The sequence below is a fragment of the Saccopteryx leptura genome, chromosome 11, assembly GCF_036850995.1.
Source record: "Saccopteryx leptura isolate mSacLep1 chromosome 11, mSacLep1_pri_phased_curated, whole genome shotgun sequence".
In the NCBI taxonomy this organism is placed as follows: Eukaryota; Metazoa; Chordata; class Mammalia; order Chiroptera; family Emballonuridae; genus Saccopteryx; species Saccopteryx leptura.
The window spans coordinates 32068870-32095598 of record NC_089513.1 but is presented as its reverse complement, the minus strand read 5'-3'; the positions used below and the strand labels follow the sequence as shown (position 1 = coordinate 32095598).

The 26729-nt window shown below is 40.4% G+C and overlaps 1 protein-coding gene across 3 annotated transcripts in view; it reads right to left on the bottom strand.

The window, feature by feature from the left end:
* The window catches only part of RPRD1A (regulation of nuclear pre-mRNA domain containing 1A), a 76880-nt gene that overhangs the window by 36320 nt on the left and 13831 nt on the right, over window positions 1-26729 (bottom strand). For all 3 annotated transcript variants that reach the window (XR_010747359.1, XM_066352433.1, XM_066352434.1), the window contains exons 2-6: window positions 10349-10478; window positions 5985-6091; window positions 5808-5905; window positions 1795-1921; window positions 1514-1689 (exon numbers count right to left, since the gene is read on the bottom strand). Coding sequence is in view for 2 of the 3 variants with exons in the window: in XM_066352433.1 (XP_066208530.1) it covers window positions 1514-1689; window positions 1795-1921; window positions 5808-5905; window positions 5985-6091; window positions 10349-10478 (638 nt within the window). In the remaining variant the exon portion in view is untranslated. The remainder of the gene's footprint in view (window positions 1-1513; window positions 1690-1794; window positions 1922-5807; window positions 5906-5984; window positions 6092-10348; window positions 10479-26729) is intronic.

The window sequence follows — 26729 nt, the reverse complement described above, 5'->3', positions numbered from 1 at the left end:
CAGAAATTCTCCTATGTATCATTAGAATAATAAATTGCTTGAGCAGTAAACAGTTTAAAGAAGAACTAGTTAAATGATTGTTTTACTATTATTTTATTAATTTAGTGAGAAGAGGGGAGGCAGAGACAGACTCCAGCATGTGCTCCAACTGGGATCCACCTGGTAAGTCCACTAGGGGACAATGCTCTGCCCATCTGAGACCTTTGCTCTGTTGCAAATGGAGCCATTTTTTAGCGCCTGAGGTGGAGGCCTTGGAGTCATCCTTAGTACCTGGGGCCAACTTGCTCCAATCTAGCCATGGCTGCAGGAGGGGAGGACGAGAGAGAGAGAGAAAAGCAAGAGGGGGTGGGGAGTAGAGAAGCAGATGGGAGCTTCTCCTGTGTGCCCTGACCAGGAATCAAACCGAGGACACCACACACAGGGCCAATGCTCCACCATGAGCCAACCAGCCAGGACCTAAATGATTGTTTTAAATAAAAGCAAATCTGGCTCATCTACATCTGACAACAGCTACTCTGCTCTAGGAAATATGAGAATGCTTCTTTCTTTCTTTTTTTTAACTGCTGCACCTCCAGACTTCGTACAACAGTATCAATCACCACTCAATTTAAAGGAGTAATGAATTTCTACCTAAGAATGTGTTGAGCTGAGAGTGGGGTAGGAACATGTTAAGCATCAGAATCAGGTATGGAACAAAGGAGTTAACTTAAGACTACCTTTCTGAGCAAAACTGATGAACTGTTCAGGAACAGAGAGATTGAGAACTAGCATATTTACAACAAATTCTATCTACCACTCAGAATACGAATTAAACACGTACAACCATAATTTACTGTACTTAATACCAGACTTTATAACAAGTATTTTCCCATTATTTTTGTTCTTTTTTTTTTTGGTGGCAGAGACAGAGGGAGACTCAAAGAGAGGGACAGATAGGCAGGAAGGGAGGGAGATGAGAAACATCAATTCTTCGTTGCGGTTCCTTAGTTGTTCATTGATTGATTTCTCATATGTGCCTTAACCCGGGGGGCTACAGCAGACCGAGTGACCCATTGCTCAAGCCAGCGACCTTGGGCTCAAGCTGGTGAACCTTGCTCAAACCAGATGAGCCAGTGCTCAAGCTGGCGACCTCGGGGTCTCGAACCTGGGTCCTCCACATCCCAGTCCGACGCTCTATCCACTGCGCCACTGCCTGGGTCAGGCCTATTATTTTTGTTCTTGAAAAGAAGGATTTAAACTCATAAGGTAAATTACTATAATGGGAATCTCCTATAAATAATTTTTAAATGCAAGCAATTCTGCTAATTCAAATCTCTAAATTTATTCAAACAGGGTGATTTGATTCAAGTAGAAAAGAATCCATTAATGCAATTAGTGGTATACCTTGGCCATTGTCTAAAAAAAGGGTCAATGTTAAAAAAACACGGCAAAATGTGCAGGAACATAAAGATATTTTAAAAGTCCTACCAAAGAATAAATTAAATACACACTAAAGAAGTTAAAGGTTACGCACTTCCAATTTATGCTCTTTCTCTGCAAGGGCTTCCTTTTGACAACGAAGAAAATCTGCTAACATTCGAGTGAGTTGCTTCCTATCATCAATTTCAGCCGCCAATCTGCCATTATAATCTGCCAGCAACATACAAGCATCCTCTACCATTTTGGAAAGCCTTTCTCCAGATTCTTTATCTAAGAAAAGCACAGAATAATAATTACAAAACAAAACCAATGCCATATACTATTCCCTCAGCCAAACTCACCCAAAAAGTTCAGATCACATCTAAGATGTCTTACCTGTTATCTTATCCAATAAGGACACTTCCTGGACTTCAACAGGCAAAGAGGCTATCCTCTGATGAACTGCTGCGTCACCCGAAGCAGCATTCTCTAGATCTTGTAATGCTCTAACGAGATCTAGAGTCTAAAAAGTTACACAACTTTACAACCAAAATAAATGAAGCTTTTAAAATACAAAAGATGAAATTTATTTCATATATCTTAATACTTACAGGCTGCTTACTAGTTCAGTTTCAAACATAAACTCTTTTGAGGACATTCCCATTTCTTTTATATATTAAGAAAAAGAAGCTACACTATGGTAGGTACTGGAAATATACAAATTGGAAACATATTACTGAGATGTGGCACTTAGCCATGACAAACTCATACTCCAGTGGTGGAGACAGATAGTATAAAAACAATTATCTGACTATTAAATTGATGTGATTATTTAGATGCCAGAAACACATAATGGTAAAAGGGAAGGCAGGCTATAAATTAAACTTGGAGAATACAAGCTTTATGTATGATATCTTCATTATATTATCATTATACATGAGAAAAATTTAATACAAAACTGAATATTGGGGGGTGGGCACAAATCATCTTCTATCACAACATAGAAGTTTAGACTCCATTTCTAAATGATGTAATTACAGCACCAAAAAAATGTAGTTTTAGAATATGTTTAACTATGGAGTCTTCAACTATTCTGTTTTGTTAATAAGATCATTAAGTTCCATCTACCTGATGACTCATTTATATAATGCTTAACCAGCATAAAATTTATTTAACTGGAATAGTTTAGTTGCACTGTTTCACATACCAGTTTTAATTAGGAGGACAGGGCACCCTCTCCTGGTGATTTCACAATTCATAATGTCTATAAACTTATACCAAAGGAAAATGAAATTTTCTTTTTTTTAAAATTTTTTATTATTTTGAAGTTGGAAACAGGGAGGCAGTCAGACTCCCGCATGTGCCCAACCAGGATCCACCCGGCACGCTCACCAGGGGGCGATATTCTGCCCATCCGGGGCGTTGCTCTGTTGCAACCAGAGCCATTCTAGCGCCTGAGGCAGAGGCCACAGAGCCATCCTCAGCGCCCGGGCTAACTTTGCTCCAATAGAGCCTTGGCTGCGGGAGGGGTGGAGAAGCAGATGGGCGCTTCTCCTGTGTGCCCTGGCCGGGAATCGAACCCGGGTCTCCTGCACGCCACGCCGACACTCTACCACTGAGCCAACCGGCCAGGGCCTTAAATTTTCTTTTTTACTAGTCTCCATCCCATCCCACCTCCTTTCTTTTCTTTTTTTTGTAATCTCTAAAACTAGATCCTGGACACTGAAAAATTATACACATATTTGAAAAATATAGGAAATTACAAATTCTGTGTATATATTAAGATGACAATGACAGCCAATTACTGATTTTTTTTAAGCTATTCTTTTACAAAAAGTGCTACCACTGGGAACTAGCACAGAGCAAATGATCAAATATCATAAAAAATCAATGAAACCCAGTAAGAAATATACTATTCCCAGTGTACTTTTAATTCATTACTATGTGTTTTAAATCCCAATAATAAAAAAAAAGGCCCTGGCTGTTTGGCTCAGTGGTAGAGCGTCGGCCTGGCGTGCAGGAGTCCCGGGTTCGATTCCTGCCCATCTGCTTCTCCACCCCTCCCCCTCTCCTTCCTCTCTGTCTCTCTTCCCCTTTCCACAGCCAAGGCTCCACTGGAACAAAGTTGGCCTGGCTGCTGAGGATGACTCCATGGCCTGGGCTTCAGGACCTAGAATGGCTCTGGTTGCAGTGGAGCAATGCCCCAGATGGGCATGCTGGGTGATCCCGGTCAGGTACATGTTGGAGTCTCTCTACCTCCCCGCCTCTCACTTCAGAAAAATACAAATAATAATAATAAAAATTATTATTATTTTGCCCTGCCCAAGTATCTAGTTGGTTAGGTCATCTTCCCAAAGTACAGAGGTTGCTGTGGTCAATCTGTGGTCAGGGCACATACAGGAACAGATTGATGTTCCTGTCTCTCTCTCCCTTTCTCTCTCACCAAAATCAGTAAATAATTTTTTTTTTAATTTGAAAATAATTTCATTGTAAGACATATCCCTTCTATGATGAAAGTGAGCTTAAGAGCAATGATAATTACCAGGAAGCTTGTTTCTCACAGTGCCCCAGCTGCCATATATATATAATTTTTTCAGTCTTAGAGAGTTCTAAAAAGCCTGGTTTTATGGTCTTGACAATACACGCATGCTTTAACTATAATTTATTTTCATCACATCTTCACATTCCTACGTGAGATCAGATAAGAAAACAAAGTTGTCTGAAGTAACACTAGCCTCGAACTTTCTTTTTCTTAAAGTGGCAAGGCTATATCTCTTTAAAATTTTTTAATTTATTGATTTTAGACAGAGAGGGAGGGAGATTGAGATAGAGAGACAAGAACATCAATCAGTCCTGCACGTGCCCTGACCGGGGATCAAATCAGCAACGTCTGCACTTCGGGATGATGCTCTAAGCAACCAAGCCATCCGGCAGGGCGGGACTTTCTAATAAAGGAGAATGAAATGAGTTCAACTGGATCCTATGAAGAAAAATTTTAGTCATTCTTATAAAGAACGACATAAATAAAATGTCAACTACAAAAATGAACCACTGAGAATTAAGCAGTAAAGCTAATTTGAAAGTGGTCAATATAAAATGGAAAGCAACAATATTTATACAAGTACTAGAGGAGAATCAGAGAGTTCCTCAAAGATACTCCTCTAAGAAGTACAACAGAGGCTACTTCTCATTAGGGAGAGTAGGGGAGGGTCAAACCCTGTATCTAGAATTCGAGTAAACTACTGTTTGTGTAATCATAATAAAGGTCTTAACAGAAAGTGATTCTGTCTTACTACCAAATGGGAAGAAATATAAACCTTAATATTTGGCTATTCCAAATGTTATGTTCTTATTACTTTTCTATCAAGCTCTTACCCATGGCTGGCGACCACATAGGCTTCAACATTCCTGCAACTAAATCAATAGGTAGCTTAGCTCAAATCCTAGTTGAGCACGTTGGTCGAATTTTTTTCTGCCTCCCTAGCACTAACACTAATATAAATCCACAGTTCTAGGAAATAACTGATTGTACCTTTATCTCAAGTTCCTGTCACAGAGGAGAAGCTTCCCCCAGCCTCTGGTTTTATGCAGTGAGTTTGGATGCAGTCCTCCTACGCCCAGGCAGCACTGTGAGTTCCTGTTACTCTTTAGGTTACTAATTTCTGGCACCCTGCCAGTTCCAGATCACAGCTCAGCAGGAGCAAGGCTCTGGCTCACATATCGAGTTAGGCTTCTGTACCATTCTAGCCCACCACAATATTTACCTTGTCTTAAGAGTATGTCTATGTCTTCATTCTCTCCTTTTAAATTTTATCTGTCCCCCCTACATGTTTGAAATATAGAAGGAGGAAGCTTTAAGACTTAACGCCCACGTAATTAAAAGTTGAAACTATCTTTCTGGAATTATCTAATGGTTAAGGAATGCTACTCTATACCAACCTGGGAGGACATGGAACATTAATTTAATGATTCTAATCCATCTTAGCCTACCATGGAACCACGTGGTCCTATTATAGTCACACAGTACTGTAGGAACACACACTTGCTACTTTAACACCTGTTTTTACACATTTAAAAGCAAAAATAATTAACAGGGCAGTGTTATCTCTAGTAATGGAATTTTTGATGTATTTAAGTCATACAATAAATAATCTTATTTAATATTTTATTAATATAAAAGGAAACTGTTTAAACAGTAGATACCTCACTAGACCTAATCATACACACACCCTATCACTTTAATCATAAGTACTTTGCTAATAAAAAATGAGATATTCATGTAGCTTCTTTCCTGTATCCAGAACTATAGTAAAAATCAATTTATAATAGGAAAACACTGAAATTAATAAAGCCTGGTGGCCATAAGAAGCAACAATAATATAATTCACTTAACAGAGAAAAACTTCTACCTGTGGTGGTTCACTTGGAGATCCCAGAGAGGAACAGTTTTCATTTTCATCAACCTTTATCTGTTCATAAGTTCGTTTCCTAGATTTCTTATCACCATCTTAATTGAAAGAAAATTTAAGTTTTAATGAAAGAATACATTTTAATTAAGAGGTCATGATAAAAGTTCATATACTCACACAGAGCTTGCTTAAGTTGTTCTAATACATCATTTTCATAAACAGACCTTTCTTCCCAAATAGATAACACTCTTCCAAGGTGCTTCTTACAACTTTCATCAGTTTCACTAAAGAAAAAAAATAAAGTATTAACAGTAAATAAAAAGGCTATTGAACAGTATAGTGCTATTGAAAAGATAACGATTTTAAATATAATCAGACATTCCCTGAAAAGAGCTGTCCAAATGTTTACTGAGCACTACTATGTGCCCAGCAGATCAGAGGTCACAAGGAGTATGTGTGTCTTGACATCCTCCTTGCTTCCCTTTAAGAGCTTATAAACATATTATTAAACAAAAAATTACAAAAAGAAAAGCAAATGTGTCAGTGCTAGCTACTAGGGGTTTACAAAGAAGATGACCCTAAATAATGGGTGCTGAACATGAGGCTAAGGAAGAGGAGTTCTAATAGGTGATTTTAAAGTTTATTCAACAAATGTTTACGGCCCTGGCCGGTTGGCTCAGCGGTAGAGCGTCGGCCTAGCATGCGGAGGACCCGGGTTCGATTCCCGGCCAGGGCACACAGGAGAAGCGCCCATTTGCTTCTCCACCCCTCCGCCGCGCCTTCCTCTCTGTCTCTCTCTTCCCTTCCCGCAGCCAAGGCTCCATTGGAGCAAAGATGGCCCGGGCGCTGGGGATGGCTCCTTGGCCTCTGCCTCAGGCGCTAGAGTGGCTCTGGTCGCAACATGGCGACCCCCACGATGGGCAGAGCATCGCCCCCTGGTGGGCAGAGCGTCGCCCCTGGTGGGCGTGTCGGGTGGATCCCGGTCGGGCGCATGCGGGAGTCTGTCTGACTGTCTCTCCCTGTTTCCAGCTTCAGAAAAATGCAAAAAAAAAAAAAAATTAAAAAAAAAAAAATGTTTACGGATCAAGTCACTACCTTTGACACAGGAGATACAAATGGAGCTTTAATGCAGCTGTTATTTATAAGTACCACAAAAGAGAACAAGGTGTTGGCCCTGGCCGGTTTGCTCAGTGGTAGAGCGTCGGCCCAGCATGTGGAAGTCCCAGGTTCAATTCCTGGTCAGGGCACACAGGAGAAGCAACCACCTGCTTCTCCACCTTTCTCCCTCTCCTTCCTCTCTATCTCTCTCTTCCCCTCCCGCAGCCAAGGCTCCACTGAAGCAAAGTTGACCTAGGTGCTAAGGATGGCTCCATGGCCTCCACCTCAGGTGCTAGCAAGGCTCCAGCTGTAATGGAGCAACACCCCAGATGGGCAGAGCATTGCTCCCTGGTGGGCATGCCAGGTGGATCCCAGTCGGGCGCATGCGGGAGCCTGTCTGCCTCCCGGCTTCTAACTTCGGAAAAATACAAAAAAAAAAAAAAAAGGAAGAACAAGGTGTTAAAGACAGGCATAACAGAGAGAACAGAGAGACCTGGCCCAGTTCTACAGAGTAGGAAGAATTATTTGAGGAAAGGTATTTAATCTGAGATCTGAGGATTGGATACAAAGGGAAGTGGGAAACAGGCTGCTCCAGCCCTTCCTACTGCCTTCATCACTACCACTGCAGCTTATAACACTGTCGTCTCTGGCCTGGATGTTTTAACTGTCTTTTCATTGGTCTCCAAGACTCTCCTCTTTCAGTATTCTCTACCAATGTAAACCAGACTGTAGTGCTCTCAATCTTCTAACACCTGCCAATCATACCAAGACAACACCCCAAGACCCTTATCCTGGGCCACAAGGTGGACGTGTTCTGCTTCCTGGCTACCTCGGTCAACATTCCCTAATTACCTTCTCCCACACAGATCTCCTTGCTGATCTTCAAACATGCCCAGTACACAGCTGTCTCAATGTTTCTGCCAAGTAGTTTCTCTACTTATAATCCTCTCCTCCCTAAATAGTCACATAGCTCATTTCATCTTTTTCTTTAGTCTGCTGAAATGCCACCTCCCCAAAATAGTCACTTTTTAGCCACTGATATAACTGAGCACCATCATGTATCTCTAGTTCCTTCCCTGCTTTAGGTTTCTTAATAGTACTTATCTTTTTCTTAATGTCTGTATACCTTCAGAGTCTCCAAATGTTTGTTGATATTTTTTTTTTAAGTGAAAGGTAGGGAGGTGGGGAAGCAGAGAGACAGGCTCCAACATGTGCCCTGACCAGGATTTACCCGGCAAGCCCCTTACAGGGCAATGCTGTGCCCATCTCGAACAGCTGCTCCATTGCTCAGCAACCAAGCTACTTCAGCGCCTGAGGAGGCCATGGAGCCATCCTCAGCGCCTAGGGCCACTTGCCTGAACCATTTAAATTATGGCTGAGGGAGCAGGGGTGTGGGGAGGGGGAGAGGAAAAGTAAGGGAGGGACAGGGGCAGAGAAGCAGATGGCTATCTCTTGTGTGCCCTGACAGGAAATCAAAGCCAGAACTTCCACGTGCCGTGCCAATGCTCTACCACTGAGCCAACCAACTAGCAGTGGTCGGCAAACTCATTAGTCAACAGAGCCAAATATCAACAGTACAACGATTGAAATTTCTTTTGAGAGCCAAATTTTTTAAACTTAAACTATATAGGTAGGTACATTCCTTATCGAGGTAGCGAATGCACATGGTATTTTGTGGAAGAGCCACACTCAAGGGACCAAAGAGCCGCAGTTTGCCGGCCAGGGAGCTAGGGACATCTTTTGACATTTTAACCTATTCATTATCTATCTAGTTATTACCTGTGTCATCCACTGAAATGCAAGCTCCACTAGAACAAAACTTTGTCTTGTTCACAATTGTATCATCTGGGTCTAGCACACAGTAGGCAGTCAATAAATATTTTATTAAATTCTAGGGAGATACAACATATATAAAAGTCTCAAAGCAGAAACAAACAAAAGAGGTTTTCTTAGCTTCAATTGTAGACTACAGAGTATGCGTGTGGAAGGAATGGAAGAGAAGAGTTTGAAGAGGCAGAGAGGACCATAAAGGAACATCTTAAGTCTTGCTCAGGACATTAATTAGACTTGATCTCTAGGACAAATGTGAACCACACCAAGGCCAGGGAGTGTTGGCTAGTTTCCTAAATAAACTAAACAATACTGGAGGCTACTGCAATTATAGAGAAATGACAATGTGGTTACTGAAATGGAAAGAAATCTAAAGAACTGAGGGACCTCTATGTAGTATATGGGATAAGGGGAGAGAAGGAGAAAGGAGAGCATGAAATATAATAAATCACAATATCACAGAGAGTTAAAGAGGATACCTACTTTCTCACATAGGTATCTGAATAAATGGAGTTGCTATTCACTGACAGAGTGAGGCCTAGAGGAGAAGCAGTCTGACAGGGAGCAAGGCCATAACGAATTCAGTATCAGACATAATGAGTTTGAGCTGTTTGGAGGCATACAACTAGAAATTCAAGAGGCAACTGAACATACAAGTCTAAAAGAAAAACATCTGGACTGGAGCGTAAGACTGTGAGTTATCAGAATATGGGTAATAACTAAATACAGGCAGTATATGGAGATCGCCCAGAAGGCAAGTAAAGGCTGTGACCCAAGAAGAAGGCACAGGACTGAACTTTAAGACTTAAGTACCAACACCTGAAAAGATAGTAAAAGATGGTATCTAACTTGAAGGATAAATAATACTTAAGAAAGCAACATACAGCAGTATTTCACCCTGTATTTTTTTAAAATGTATCCAATGTGACTAAAACTAGAGGACCTATAATGAGTATATTTTCACCCCTAAATCATCCAACACAAATCATCATTCACCATTAAATTTTATAATTTAAACTGATTTAATAATCTATCCCAATATTTGCCTAGTAATCTACTAAATATTTGCATATATCTGGAAATAAGCATTTAAAAGGGGCACAAGCCAAGTAGACCCCTACCCTTAGAATCTTTCTAAACCAAAAATTTTCAATAGATTTATGATTATTTTAAATAGTTTATATTTCCAAAGCATTTAAGACTAGAAAACCTTAAAACTACTATAAGCAATATGAGAAGAAAACATACAAAGTTACCCAAAAATATTGAATGGAAGATTATGATAGCTTTATGAGCACACAAATTTTCAATTCAACACCTTCATTCATTCTTAACTAAATTCATTCCAATATGGCAGTTGCTTTTGGTCTCTTTAAGGAAAGTTGTAATACAAGTACTACAAATATCCACTTAGCAACAGTTCAGAAAAACTTCTTTACAGAAAGTATGTTAACACATTTACAAATGCTGTTTATAGGTTAAGCCTTTTCAAATGAAAAACTTGACACAAATACATTCCTTGGTTTTTATTTTAATGGCTTAAGGCAATTGTAGCAAAAGAACATATTATGCATTTAAAACAGATTACCTAGTACCCAAAACAATGATCATACCTTGATACATGCTTAAAAGCCTCCACTATAACTGGTGCAAAATCTTTTGTAAACTCCGGCCCCTTCCTTTTGCTGTTCTGAATGACATCATTGGCTAGGTAGAGAAAAGTAAGCTTCCTGTTTGGTTTGGCTGAAAAATAAAAAAATTTAAAAACCTACTTAAAATATCCTCATGTAACCTGAATTAAGCAGTTTGAGAACTACAACAAAACCTACTCACCTTTATTTATTAAGTTCAACCCTGGCTTCTCCTTCTATAATCAAACTTATCAAGCCACAGTTCTTCAACTCAGCAGAAGAACGAACTATTCTATGGTTTCTGGAGATCAATCATGTGAGGAGTAAAGAGAACTCAACAGACAGAAGTAGTCAATGACATATCTGTTTCTTTGCAGTTTTGGTTTTTTTTTTTTAAATTAAAGGAGGAAATTTATTAAATCTGCAGGCCACATATGGCTAACACAGGGCAACATACCCAAATTGTGCAGCCTCTTTGCAGTTTTACTAAGTTGCCCAAACAACCTTTCCCTGATTGCTAGTCTTATCACTATGCCTAAATTAATGCTATTATACACTGAAATCCTAATGTCTGAAACAATGCATCTCTGTGACTCTATCCTACACAAAGATTTTTAACTACTAAGCACTATATAAAGTATAGCATATTAAAAATAATATAAAACTCAAATAAAATATCAAGTACAGGGCCTGGCCTGTGGTGGCACAGTGGATAAGGCGTTGATTGGGAACACTGAAGTCACTGGTTCGAAACCCTGGGCTTGTCTAGTCAAGGCCCATACGGGAATTGCTGCTTCCTGCTCCTCCCCCACCTCTCTCTCTCCTCTCTCTAAAATGAAAAAATAAAATTAAATTAAAATAAAAAGATCAAGTACAAGGCTTCAAAAAGCAGAGTTTGGATTTAAGATAAAAAATATGAAGCAATCAGGATTACAGAAATGCCATTTAATTTCACTAGTTCACCATCAGTTCATAATCTAGTTTTATTTATTAATCAGAAATCAATTAGGGTCACTACTTATTTTCTTAAACTGCACAGACCATATGCCTACTCATTTTGATATAATGCAGAATATTATAGTCTGACTTAATCACCCATGTTTCCAGAGAGATTGGAATTTAAAATCACAGCAGATGACAAGGCTGATAAATACAACATCTAGCTAAAATTTTATTGTGTTATCTATAAATATAAGAACACTTTTTCCAGGGAAAGCATTCCACCAGGAAAGCAGCAGCAAAAACTTGAATAAACAAATATATATATACACACATGCAGGTACACACACACACAAGCACCAATGAGTATTGCTGTAGCTCTTATAGAAATAAATCAGAAGAAAAGTCATTGCCTTGAAACAAAAAGTCTATTAGAGATATATTAATAATTGTTGGATAGCCTCATTTATTTCCCTGGTAAACTGAATCACTATAGACTAGAACACACATTTGAGAGATGGATAGTTGGCTGTAAGGCACAATCTACTTTAACTCATTAATAATCTTTGGCACAGGAAGTATATAATCAACATTAAATCTTAAAAGTAGTTTATCTGTCCCAGACTGGATAAAGAGTTCAGGCTAACACAGCTGGCTGCTTCCTAATAGCTGAGGTGGGAGCAAAATGGATAGAGCTGGTGAACTCCTGTGTCGCTGTCAGGGTGCCTCAGGTTTTGGCAGCCCATCCCTTGCTTTAACTCCTTTAGAGATTTTCTAGATAACATTTTTATTCATTATTTTGAAATCAAAGACTCAAACAGGTCTGTCTCCACCCTCTACACTACTCTTTTCTATTGCCCACTACTACCTCTACTCCAACTCCCCTAACTTCGACCCATTCTTCAAGCCTCAAATGGGTTCCTTTACTTTACCCCGACCACCCAATACACAGGGTTGGGCAACCCTGATATGTTCTCACAGCACCCCACACATTTCCTATGGAGCACTTAAACCAAATATAATTGTTCTGAATCTAGTGTTTCCCAACTGAACTAAGTTCCACTGAACGCAACAACTGTTAATCTCATCTACCAATCTATGAAAATCAAACCCAGAAGCTGATTCAGAATTTTCTCAGTATTTATTATGTCAATCAATTTTTGCTTAGACCTGTGTCTTTAATTATTTGTTCCACAAACTTGGCTTCAAGTCTTAACCTCACCCCGCATAGCTAAAAAGGAAACACACGTAAAATCACTCTGCTCTCGGAACCTCAACTTGAAATTCAAGTTATGAAAGACAGACAATCCTACAGATCCACCTACTCTTGTTTATTTTCAATGTATTGCAGTCAAGTATTTTCATTTCCTCTTTTCTATTTTAGAGTTCTCAGAAATAAATAACGTACTTAAAAATGGGCAAGTACTATGATGGAAGGTGAAAAAACACAAATGTTAAGGAATTAAAACCAATTATCATTTTCTACCTGTTATACTGATGAAGATGAAAGTATGACACTGCCTGACCTGCGATGGCGCAGCAGGTAAACTGTCGACCTGGAACGCTGAGGTCACCGGTTTGAAACCCCGGGCTTACCTGGTCAAGGCACATATGGGAATTGATACTTTCAGCTCCTCCCCCTCTTCTCTCTCTCTCTCTTATTCTCTCTCTCTAAAATGAGTAAACTTAAAAAAAAAAAGTATGACACTAACTAAAATTGGCAAGAGTATAGGTAAGAGTATCACCATTAGATAGTTTCAGATATTGGCAGTTAAAATATAAACTGGTGCAAAATTTTAGAAAAAGTACTTTGGCAGTATCTATGGAAAATGTAGGACCAGCCTGACCTGTGGTGGCAGAGTGGATAAAGCAACAACCTGGAATGCTGGGTTACTGGTTCAAATCCCTGGGCTTGCCCAGTCAAGGCACATACAGGAAGCAACTACTATGAGCTGATGCTTCCCGCTTTTCTTTCCCCTTTTTCTCTCTCTCTCTCCCTCCTCTCTCTCTCAAAATCAACAAATAAAATCTTAAAAAAAAAGAAAATGTAGGACCAGTGTATGGACATTCCAGGTTTGATTCCCAGTCAGAGCACACAGAAGTGACCCTCTACTTCTCCCCCTTTCCTCTCCCCCTTCTCTCCCTCTTCCCCTGCTGCAGCCAGTGGCTCAGTTGGTTTGAGCACAGCCCCAGGTGCTAAGGATAGCTCAACTAGAATGCATCAGATTCAGGCGCTAAAAGTAGTTCGGTACTCTCGGTACTCGAGCATCAGTCACAGATGGGGTGGCCGAGTGGATCCTGGCCAGAGCACATGCAGGAGTTTGCTTCACTATCTCCCCTCCTCTTACCAAGATAGGTAGATGATAGATAGATAGATAGATAGATAGATAGATAGATAGATAGATAGATAAAAAAAGAGAGAATGTAAATGCACAAATCCCTTCATTTCTAGGAATCTATACTATAGATATATTCTTATCACTACACAAAGAAATCACTAAGGAAATTCATAACATCAAGAAAGAGATGACTAGCCCTGGCCGGTTGGCTCAGTGGTAGAGCGTCGGCCTGGCGTGCAGAAGTCCCAGGTTCGATTCCCGGCCAGGGCACACAGGAGAAGCGCCCATCTGCTTCTCCACCCCTCCCCCTCTCCTTCCTCTCTCTCTCTCTCTCTCTCTTCCCCTTCCGCAGCCGAGGCTCCATTGGAGCAAAGATGGCCCGGGCGCTGGGGATGGCTCCTTGGCCTCTGCCTCAGGCGCTAGAGTGGCTCTAGTCGCAACAGAGCGACGCCCCGGAGGAGCAGAGCATCGCCCCTGGTGGGCGTTCCGGGTGGATCCCGGTCAGGCGCATGCAGGAGTCTGTCTGACTGTCTCTCCCCGTTTCCAGCTTCAGAAAAATATGGGGGGGAAAAAAAAAGAAAGAGATGACTAAATAAATCATGGTACATTCATACAATCTAATACTCCACAATTGTTCAAGTATGAGATATTTATATACTGGTATGGAAAGATAGATATCTTACACATAGTGTTAAGTTGCACACATACATATAATCATACTCATAGTCAATAGCTCTACAGTGGGGAACGTCAGGCAAGAATCTGGGGTTAGGGAGAATGTCAAGAGTTACCAACAAAGAATTAAGTCACAAAGGGGAAATATATGAGTTATATATCAAATGATTAAGCTGAGCCCACATGCTGAAAAAGGGTAATGCTGACTTGATGCTCTACCAATTTACTGTGTCCTCAGTTACATATATCCATAATCTCTCCTGTTTCAATGTTTGGTTACAAAACAAAACAAAACAAAACAACAACCTCAACCTAGGCCCAGACAAATGGACATCTTTCCCAACAAACAAACTTCATGGAAAAAAAAATGGGGGTAAGGAAGACAAATTTAGGAGAACTTTCAAGCACATATTATGAGTGGACCTAGTTGGATTCTATTTTGAACATTATCTATAAAAAGATATTTCTGAGGAAATATGATATGCTGAACATGGACTGGGTTTAAAATAATTAAGAATCAAAGATAACAGCCTGACCAGGCTGTGGTGCAGTGGATAAAACCTCGGACTGGGATACGGAGGACCCAGATTCGAAACACCGAGGTCGCCAGCTTGAGCACGGGCTCATCTGATGTGAGCAGGGGTCACCAGTTTGAGCCCAAGGTCGCTGGCTCAAGCAAGGGGTCACTTGGTCTGCTGTAGCCCCCACACTTCGTCAAGGTACATATGAGAAATCAATCAATGAACTAACATGCCACAACGAAGAATTGATGCTTCTCATCTCTCTCCCTTCCTGTCTGTCTGTCCCTATCTGTCCCTCTCTCTGTCACACACACACACACACACACACAAAATCAAAGATAACAGATGTGACAGTGTACAAATATATTAAAATTTTAATACAGGCTTTATCTATTATATATACAGTGTGTCCGTAAAGTCATGGTGCACTTTTGACTGGTCACAGGAAAGCAACAAAAGACGAGAGAAATGTGAAATCTGCACCAAATAAAAGGAAAACTCTCCCAGTTTCATACCTATTCAGTGCAGTTTGATGTGGGCTCACGCACAGATTTTTTAGGGCTCCTTAGGTAGCTATCCCGTATAGCCTCTACAGACTCATCACTGACTGATGGCCTACCAGAACGGGGTTTCTCCACCAAACTGCCAGTTTCCTTCATCTGCTTATCCCACCGAGTAACGTTATTTCTATGTGGTGGCGCTTCGTTATAAACGCGCCGATATTCATGTTGCACTTTGGTCATGGATTCGAATTTAGAGAGCCACAGAACACACTGAACTTTCCTCTGTACCGTCCACATCTCCACTGGCATGGCAGGGGGCTGCTTCGCTGTATACATGGTGTTACATCAGCATATGCGCATGCGCATATGCTGCCACATCATCCTACAGAAACTGGGAGGGTTTTCCTTTTATTTGGTGATTTCACATTTCTGTTGTCTTTTGTTGCTTTCCTGTGACCGGTCAAAAGTGCATCATAACTTTACAGACACACTGTATATAGATAGATAGACAGATAGAGATCAGGGGTCCCCAAACTTTTTACACAGGGGGCCAGTTCACTGTCCCTCAGACCGTTGGAAGGCTGAACTATAAAAAAAACTATGGCCTGACCAGGCAGTGGCGCAGTGGATAATGCGTCGGACTGGGATGCAGAGGACCCAGGTTCGAGACCCCAAGGTCACCAGCTTGAGCGCGGGCTCATCTGGTTTGAGCAAAGCTCACCAGCTTAGACCCAAGGTTGCTGACTCGAGCAAGGGGTTGCTCGGTCTGCTGTAGCCCCACGGTCAAGGCACATATGAGAAAACAATCAATGAACAACTAAGGTGTTGCAACGAAAAACTAATGTTTGATGCTTCTCATCTCTCAACGTTCCTGTCTGTCTGTCCTTATCTATCCCTCTCTCTGACTCTGTCTCTGTAAAAAACAACAAAAGACTATGAACAAATCTCTATGCACACTGCACATATCTTAAAGTAAAAAACAAAACAGAAACAAATACAATACCATATTTAAAATAAAGAACAAGTAAATTTAAATCAACAAACTGACCAGTATTTCAATGGGAACTATGCTCCTCTCAATGACCACCAGTGAAAGAGGTGCCCCTTCGGGAAGTGCAGTGGGGGCCGGATAAATGGCCTCAGGGGGCTGGCTGCATGAGGCCCGCGGGCCGTAGTTTGGGGACCCCTGATATAGATAGATATACATGGTTATTAAAATTGACGTCCAGTATTTGCTTTATAACCAGATAGAAAAGGAGGTGTCAGGGTGGATTTAGGCAGATGAAACCAGAAAGATATGTTAATAATGATGGGTGATGGATTCATGAAAGATCATTATCTTACTGCCTTTACTCTGTGTAATTTTAAAAATCGAACACAAAAAGTTAATTTAAAATTGAGCATAAACAGTGAAATCTCCTTTCATCTTTACCCCCTCATCAGAAATATGAGTTATTTATTTAGTGTAGGTATCCTTTCTGGACCATTTTATGTACCTCTGCAAACATTATTTACTACTTACATAAACACAGATATACATATAAATGGAATTTTCCTCCCACAAATGAGTTCATGCTACCCATGTTTTACAGTTTTCTTCACATTTCCTATATTTAAGACATTTCTGTATTCATAAACAGATCTGTTACCAACCTTATTAAAGTCTCATTCCTTTTCATAGTTACTTAGTTACATGATATAAAAATTGTTTCAAATCCTTAACATTTTTTATCTTTGTAAACCTGAGCAAGTATTTCTACAGAATAGATTCTGAGAGGCAGAGGTGACAGGTTAAAAAAGCAGGCAGTTTAAATCTTGATTGTCAAGTTTCTTGCCAAAAAGGCTGAAACTTCTACCACATGAAAATGCTCATTTCCCTACAACAGCATCAACATGATATTATTAGTATTTAATGTTCTTGACAATCTCTTGGAAATAAAAGGAACATGTTTTTATTTGTAATTTCCTAAATGAGACTGAACCTGATTTCTTAGTAATTTATGTTCCATCTTTTGTGAACAGCCTGTTTGTATCATGTTGCTATTCCTCTACTGGGCTGTTTGCTACCATGACTGAGGATCAAACCTGCAATGTTGGCTTATCAGGACAATGCTCTAACCAGCTGAGCTACCCGGGGCAAGGGCGCTTCTTCCTGTTTTACACATTGCAAATATCGTCTCTGAATCTACTGCTTAAAATTGAAATCTGCTATTTTCAGCATTCAGGGATTTTATAATTTTTAGTAGCCAAATCTATTTCCTACATGATTCCTTCCTTGTATCTTATTTAGAATAAGTTCTTTCTGCCCTGGACTGATAGCTCGTTTGGTTCGAGCATAGTGCCAATACACAAAGGTTATGGGTTCAATCCCTGGTCAGGACACATACAGGAACAGATCAATGTTTCATGTTTCTCTCTCCCTTCCTCTCTCCCTAAAATCAATATATAGAGAAAAAAATAAGAAAGTCCTTTTACAATCCAAGACTAGAAATAATATAAATGTGCATTTTATATGATTTCATACTTAATTTTTCCAATGTTATATCTTTAATTCAAGTGAATTAGTTTTATATTTGGAATTAGAAATCTAAGGATCATTTAATAGTCTACTCATTCTCTTATGAATTTAAAGTGCCTAATTTACTAACTGCCCATACAAAATGGGTCTCCTTATAAACTTGTACTCTGTCCCTTTGTCATATATTCTCATCTTTGTATCAGCATCATAGCATCATGCTTTTCTTTTCTTTTTTTTTTTTTTGGTGACAGAGACAGAGAGGGACAGATAGGGACAGACAGACCAGAAGGGAGAGAGATGAGAGGCATCAATTCTTTATTGCGGCAGCTTAGTTTCTCATTGATTGCTTTCTCATACATGCCTTGACCATGAAGGGGGGGGGGGGGGGCCTACAGCAGACTGAGTGACCCCTTGCTCAAGCCAGTGACCTTATGCTCAAGCTGGTGAGCCCTGTTCAAACCAGATGAGCCCACGCTCAAGCTGGCAACCTTAGGGTTTCAAACCTGGGTCCTCCTCATCCGAGTCTGATGCTCTATCCACTGCGCCACCACCTGGTCAGTTAGCATCATGCTTTTCTCATTTTAATGTCTTTACAGTGTGTGTGATGATCTAAAAGGACACACTACCCTCCATTATTGTTTTCCCTTCAAAACTCAAACTTCAGACAAAAATTGCCTTTGCTCTTCTTTCATTATTTCCTTTCCCAATGATCTTTAGAATTAGCTTTAAAATTCTTGTAAAAAAGACAAATTCCTTACACATTGCCCTTAATTTACAGATGGATAAATGACCTATTTTGCAATGACTTTTTACTTAGCAATTTGACATACTACTGTACTGTTTTAAATTTTATAATAAATGCATATTTTAAACCAATACAAAGTAAAAATGTTTAGCCTGGCCAGGCAGTGGCGCAAAGAATAGAGCATCAGACTGTGACGAGGAGGACCCAGGTTTGAAACCTGTCAGTCAAGGCACATATAAGAAAACAATCAATGAACAACTAAGGTGCCACAATAAAGAATTGATGCTTCTCATTTCTCTCTCTTCCTGTCTATCCCTATCTGTCCTTCTCTTTCTCGCTTAAAAAAAAAAAGTAAAAGTGTTTAGCAGTTACACTAAAATATTAAGATACTACCATACTCCCCCATGTATAAGAAGCTCCCATGCATAAGATGCACCTTAATGTTGGGGCCGAAATTTGGAGGGGAAATGTATTAAAGTTATTGATCTCAAATTTTATTCCTCATAAAATTCATATAACTCCTCATCACTGTCTTTATACATTATTGCCTTGTCCTTAGTTCCATCTATGGCATTGGAAACCTACAACCACTGTGTAAGACGTACCCAGTTTTTAGAACCCAAATTTTTTTGAAGGGTGCGTCTTATACATGGGGAAATATGGTAACACAACATTCAAACCAGAAAGAATCACATAATACCAAAGACAAGCAAATACTATTGGAAAACACGAGTCTCAGAGTTCTAAATGATGCATCCCAGTCCAATATCAAGACCTATTTGTAGAGAACTTCTGCTTCCAGGAATATAGAGCAGGCGTATTTTCTCCTAGTCCTTCTACAAAGTACAATTACAAATCCTGGAATTTATAAATAAAATTACAGAAGAAGAAAAAAGAAGGTCAACCGGCTAGGAGCCCTGGGGCCCAAGGAGCAACACAAAGTCAGTCTCCTGTGTTTTATTTTGGCCGCATCTATCTCAGATTGGGAGTTGAAGAAGCCCGCAATCTAGAAATCCTAACAAGTACAGACATAAACACCTCCAACAAAAGCCTCTCACTCTAGCCAAAAGAGCAGGAAAAGAGAAGCCTAGCAGAAAACATCTGGACCATAATCAACTGCGAACATCCACATCCACACCAGCAAAGGCTAAATGGAACGCAAGGCTATACTGTGGAGCCCAGCAGCTCTCCAGAATGGTGTCAGATGGTGAAGCAGGGGCCTGGGCTCCCACCAGGTGATGTCACAGAAGGCCTAGTGGTGAGTCAGGACATTTACCATGCTCCCCCCACACTGTGGTGCCAGTGGAAATGCAATGGGGAGCAGGAACTTCCACTCATATCCAACAATAATAAAGAGTATCTCCCTCACTTTGTGGGATAGTGTCAGAAAAACACAGCTAAAACAAGATTAAATAAGATGCAGTCTCATAACACAAGACAAAAAAATAACCTATAAAACAAAGAAATATCATACGTCATCAAAAAATCACTCATCATAACCAGGAAGATGTCAAGTTGAATTTTAAAAGACAATAAACGGATGCCAACACTAAAATGACAAAAATGTTAGAATTATGTGACAAAAATTTTAAGGCAGCCTCCCTTCATAAATGTACTTCAACAAGCATATGCAAATATGATGAAAATACAACATTTTCAGAATTTGTGGGATAAAGCTGAAGCAGTGCTGAGAAACTTGTAGTATTAAATGCATACATCAGAAAAGGTAAATCTCAATTCAATAATCTGAGCTCCCATTTCAAGAATCTGGAATAAAAGCAAAGCAAACCGGAGCTAACAGGAGGAAGTAATAAAATGTAAAAGCAGAAAAAAACAAGTATAAGCAAAAATCAATCAAATTGAAAACATAAAAAGACGGGGGGGAATCAATTTAAAAAAATCTGTGCCTGACCTGTGGTGGCGCAGTGGATAAAGTGTCGACCTGGAATGCTGAGGTTGCCGGTTCAAATCCCTGGGCTTGCCTGGTCAAAACACATACAGGAAGCAACTACTGCGAGTATATGCTTCCTGCTTCTTCTCCCCCCTTTCTCACTCTCCTTTTTGTCTCTCTCTCCCCTCTCTCCAAAAATCAATAAATAAAATCTAAAAGAAAAAGAACCTGCCCCCCACCAGCTTCATTGAGATATAATTGGCAAATATCACTGTAAATTTAAGGTATACAGTATAATGGTTTAACTTACATATATTGTGGAACAAGTAACATGCATCATCTCATATAAACACAAAGAAAAACAAATGATTTTTTTCCTTGTGATAGAATTGTTAGGATTTACTCTTAACAAGTTTCCTATATATCATACAGCAGTATTAAGTATAGTCATTATGTTGTACATTACATCCTGTATTTATTTATCTTATAACTGGAAGCTTGCACCTTCTGACCACCTTCTTCCAATTCCCACTCCTCCTAATCCCACACCATGCCTCTGGATGTAACAAACCTAGTCTCTTTTTCTGTGAATTTTGGTTCCTGGAGTTTTTGTTTTGTTTTTTAGATTGCACATTCAAGTGAGATCATCCAGTATGTCTTTCTCTGTCTGACTTATTTCACTTAGGATAATGCCCTGAAGGTCCATTCATGTTGTAGCAATGGCAGCATTTCCTTTTTTTCTAGTTTAAAAATATTCCATTGTGTGGAATGGAATATGTGCCGTCAAGGCACGAGAAGCAACACTACGAGTTGATGCTTCCTGCTACTCACCACCCCCCACCCCTTCTCGCTCTCCTCTCTCTAAAAATAAAAATTAAAAAAATATATAGTCTGACCAGGCGGTGGCGCAGTGGATAGAGCATCGGACCGAGACGTGGAGGATCCAGGTTCGAGACCCCGAGGTCGCCAGCTGGAGCACGGGCTCATTGGGTTTAAGCAAGGCTCACCAGCTTGTACCCAAGGTTGCTGGCTCGAGCAAGGGGTCACTTGATCTGCTATAGCCCCCTGGTAAAGGTACATTTGAGAAATCAATGAACAACTAATGAACCTCAATGAAGAATTGATGTTTCTCATCTCTCTGCCTTCCTCTCTCTCTAACTCTCTGCCACACACACACACAATATATATATAAAAACAAACCTGAACAAGACCCTGGCCGGTTGGCTCAGTGGTAGAGCGTTGGCCTGGCGTGCAGGAGTCCCGGTTCAATTACCAGCCAGGGCACACAGGAGAAGCGCCCATCTGCTTCTCCACCCTTCCCCCTCTCTTTCCTCTCTGTCTCTCTCTTCCCCTCCCGCAGCCAAGGCTCCATTGGAGCAAAGTTGGCCCGGGCGCTGAGGATAGCTCTGTGGCCTCTGCCTGAGGCGCTAGAATGGCTCTGGATGCAACAGAGCGACGCCCTGGATGGGCAGAGCATCGCCCCCTGGTGGGCGTGCCGGGTGGATCCCGGTTGGGTGCATGCCGGAGTCTGTCTGCCTCCTTGTTTCCAACTTCGGAAAAATAAAAAAAAATAAAAAAAAACCTGAACAGCTCTATAACAATTAAGGAAATTTAATCTACTATTGTAAACCTCCTATAAGAGAAATCTCCAGACCCAGAAGGTTTCCACCAAAGAATTCTACAAAACATTAAAAAAAAATTTTTTTAATTCTACATAATCTCTTCCAGGAGATAGGAGAGAGAGGAAGACACTCCTATTCATTTTATGAAGTTAGTGCTACTGCGATTTCAAAATAAGACACCATATAAAAAGAGAGAGAAAAAACTAGGGACCAACAGCCCTCATAAATACAGATGTAAATATCCTTAACAAAATATTAGTAAATAGAATTCAACAATATAAAAAAGAATTAACAGCTTGACCTGGACCTGTGGTGGTACAGTGGATAAAGCGTCCAGCTGGAACACCGAGGTCGCCAGTTCGAAACCCTGCACTTGTCTGGTCAAGGCACATATGGGAGTTGATGCTTCCTGCTCCTCCCCCCTTTCTCTCTCTCTCTCTCTCTCTCTCTCTCTCTCTCACTCTCCTCTCTAAAAATTGAATAAAAAATTTAAAAAGAATTAACAGCTACAAACAAGGGGAATTTATTATAGGGATGCAAAGCTGCTTCAAGATTTGAAACCAATCGCATGACTGAGCAGTGGCACAGTGGATAGAGCATCGGACTGGGATGCGGAGAACCCAGGTTCGAGACCTTGAGGTCGCCAGCTTGAGCATGGGTTCATTTGGTTTGAGCAAAAGCTCACCAGCTTGAACCCAAGGTCACTGGCTCGAGCAAAGGGTTGCTAGGTCTGCTGAAGGCCCACGGTCAAGGCACATATGAGAAAGCAATCAATGAACTAAGGTGTTGCAATGAAAAACTGATGATTGATGCTTCTCATCTCTCTTCGTTCCTGTCTGTCTGTCCCTGTCTGCCCCTCTCTCTGCAAAAATAAATAAATAAATGAAAGATTTGAAACCAATCAACATTAACACAATATATTAACAGGCTAAAGAAAATAAATCACATGACCATATCAATTAATACCAAAAAAGGGCTTTTGATAAAATTCAGTAACAATTTATGATAAAAACCTCTCAAAAACCAGGATAGAAGGGCACTTCCTCCACATAATACACCATCTAAAAACAAAACAGTACAGCTGTCTGACCAGGCAGTGCTGCAGTGGATAGAGTGTCACACTGGAACCCAGGTTAGAAACCCTGAGATTGCTGGCTTGAGCACAGGTTCATCAGTCTTGAGCACAGGCTCACTAGCTTGAGCGCAAGTCACCAGTTTGAAGTCCAAGGTCACTGGCTCTGTGGGAGCCTCTCACACCTGGTCAAGGCACATATGAGAAAGCAATCAATGAACAACTAAGATGCCACAATGAAGAATTCGTGTTCCTTGCCTGACTAGGCGATGGCGCAGTGGATAGATCGTCAGACTGGGACGCAGAGGACCCACGTTGGAAATCCTAGGTCACTGGCTTGAGCACAGACTCATCTGGCTTGAGTGCGGGGTCACTGGCTTGAGCAAGGGATCATAGACACGAGCTCCCACGGTCACTGGGTTGAGGCCAAAGTCTGCTGGCTTGAGCAATGGGTCACTGGCTCAGCTGTAGTCCCCCCAGGTCAAGGCACATATGAGAAAGCAATCAATGAACTACTAAGATGCTACAATGAAGAATTGATGCATCCCATGTCTCTCCCTTTCTGTCTATCTGTCCCTCTGTCTTTCACTCTTGCTAAAAAAAAAAAAAAAAAAAGTCAATTCTCCCTAAAATGATACATAGGATTAATGCAGATCTTATCAAAATCCCAGCAAAATAATTTTTACTGATACAGAAAGATTATCCTAATGTCTGTATAGAAAGGCAAAGAAACTATAACACAGGGGTCCCCAAACTTTTTACACAGGGGGCCAGTTCACTGTCCCTCAGACCGTTGGAGGGCTGGACTAAAAAAAAAAACTATGAACAAATCCCTATGCACACTGCACATATCTTATTTTAAAGTAAAAAAACAAAATGGGAACAAACACAATATTTAAAATAAAGAACAAGTAAATTTAAATCAACAAACTGACCAGTATTTCAATGGGAACTATGCTCCTCTCACTGACCACCAATGAAAGAGGTGCCCCTTCCAGAAGTGCGGCGGGGGCCGGATAAATGGCCTCAGGGGGCCGCGTGTGGCCTGTGGGCCATAGTTTGGGGACCCCTGCTATAATAGCTAAAAACAATGTTGGAAAAAAATATAGTGGAAAGAATCTATCTGATTTCAAGATTTATTACATATGTAAAGTAATCAAAACTATGTATGGTATTATTGGTGGAGGGAGACACATATGGATCAACAGACTAGAACAGAAAACCTAGAAACAGATTCACACAAATATGCCCAGGTCAATTTTGACAGAGGCATAAAAGCAATAAAGAAAAAAACACATTTTCACAGATGATGTAACACCATATACAAAATGTGAATCTTTATTTTTTAAAGATCTTATTTATTCATTTTAGACAAGGGGGGGGGGGGAGAGAGAGAAGGGGGCAGGAGCAGGAAGCATCAACTCCCATATGTGCCTTGACCAGACAAGTGCAGGGTTTCAAATGACAACCTCAGCGTTCCAGGTTTACGCTTTATCCACAGTGCCATTAGAGGTCAGGTCATCAAAAAGTGAATCTTGACCTAAATTTCACACCTATACAAATATTAGCTCAAAATAATCACTAAGTTAAATGAAAAACTATAAATATTTTAGAACAAAATGTCTAAAAATATCTTTGGAATCTAGGGCTAAGCAGAATTCTTAAGCAGGACACTCAAAGCATGATTTAGAAAACTTTGACAAACGGGGATACGTAGGGGTGTGCCGGAGTGAAGAGGACGTGGCTTTGAAAAGGCAACGTGAAGGCTCCTTAGGATGATAAAAATGTTCTTTATTTTGACTATATCAATGTCAATATCAGAGCTTTGGTGCTGTTTTTACAATATCTAGTTTTAAAAATTATAGAAGGCCCTGGCTGGATGGCTTCGTGGTAGAGTGTCAGCCGGTGTGGGGATGTCCAGGGTTAGATTCCTGGTCAGGGCACACAGGAGAGGCACCCATCTGCTTCTCCTCCTCTCCTCCTCTCCTTTCTCTCTGTCTCTCAGCAAAAGCTCCATTGGAGCAAAGTTGGCCTGGGCACTGAGGATGGCTCCATGGCCTCTGCCTCAGGCACTAGAATGGCTCCAGTTGCCATGTAGGAACGCCCCCTAGTGGGCATGCCAGGTGTATCCCAGTCGGGTGCATGCGGGGAGTCTTTCTGCCTCCCCGCTTCTCACTTCAGAAAAATAAAAAATTAGAAATAAATAAATAAACAAATAAATATTATAGAAAACTGGTTTTGCATGATGTTACCATTGGGGGAAGTCGGCAAAGTGTAAACTGGATCTCTCTGTATTATTTCTTACAACTTAATGTGAATCTACAATTATCTTAAACAGTATTTTTTAAATTGCACATTAAGATTTTTAGTTTCAGGGTTAAAGAATAAGTATATAGGCACTCCCTGAAGAGGGTGGTTGGAAGAAACTCTAGTCTAGACATTGTTCTAATTGTGTTTTTATAGATTATTAATAGCAATTTCACTGATTTAACTCCAGAAAGATTTGAAAAGCTAAGGTTTTTCTTTGTTTTTTTTACAGAGACAGAGGTCAGAAAGACAGGAACAGACAGACAGGAATGGACAGATGAGAAGCATCAATCATTAGTTTTTCATTGCACGTTGCGACACCTTAGTTGTTCATAGATTGCTTTCTCATATGTGTCTTGACCATGGGCCTTCAGCAGACCAAGTAACCCCCTTGCTCGAGCCAGTGACCTTGGGGTCTCAAACCTGGGTCCTCTGCATCCCGGTCCGACGCTCTATCCATTGTGCCACCGCCTGGTCAGGCGAAAAGCTAAGGTTTTAAACTAAAACAATTACTGCAATAAATTGGATGTGATTGAGGTTAAATAAAACACAACATAAATCATTCATGGTCTCTATTAACCTGAGAGCGGTTGTATCCCTTCACACTCTTACAATTATTGAGAACTCCAAAGAGCTTTTGTTCACACAGGTTATACCTACCCATACTTACCTTACTAGAAAATTTAAAATATACATTAGTTCATTCAAAAGCAGTAATAGAAACCATTATATGCTAACAGAAATAAAATCTGTACAAAAAATAAATTTCCAAAACTTAAGAAAAAAGTGAGAAGAGTCATATTATTTTACATTTTTGTAAATATCCAACTCAACAGAATATAGCTGTATTCTCATATCAGTTTTTCTGTTAAATATACCACAATATACTGTTTTGGTGAAGGTAATGAAAAGAAAGCAGGCCTTGTCCAGATATATAGCTGCTAAGAAAAAAAAATTTTTTAACAGCCTTTACAGGTAATTGCAGATACTCTTCTTGAAACTATACCAAACCCAACAAATTAGCTTTTAAAGATTATTCTAAATTAGCCCTGGCCGGTTGGCTCAGTGATAGAGCACTGGCCCGGTGTGTGGAAGTCCCGGGTTTGATTCCTGGCCAGGGGACATAGGAGAGGCACCCATCTGCTTCTCTACCCCTCCCTCCTTCTTCTCCTCTATCTCTGTCTTCCCCCTCCCACAGCCAAGGCTCCATTGGAGCCAAGTTGGCCCAGGC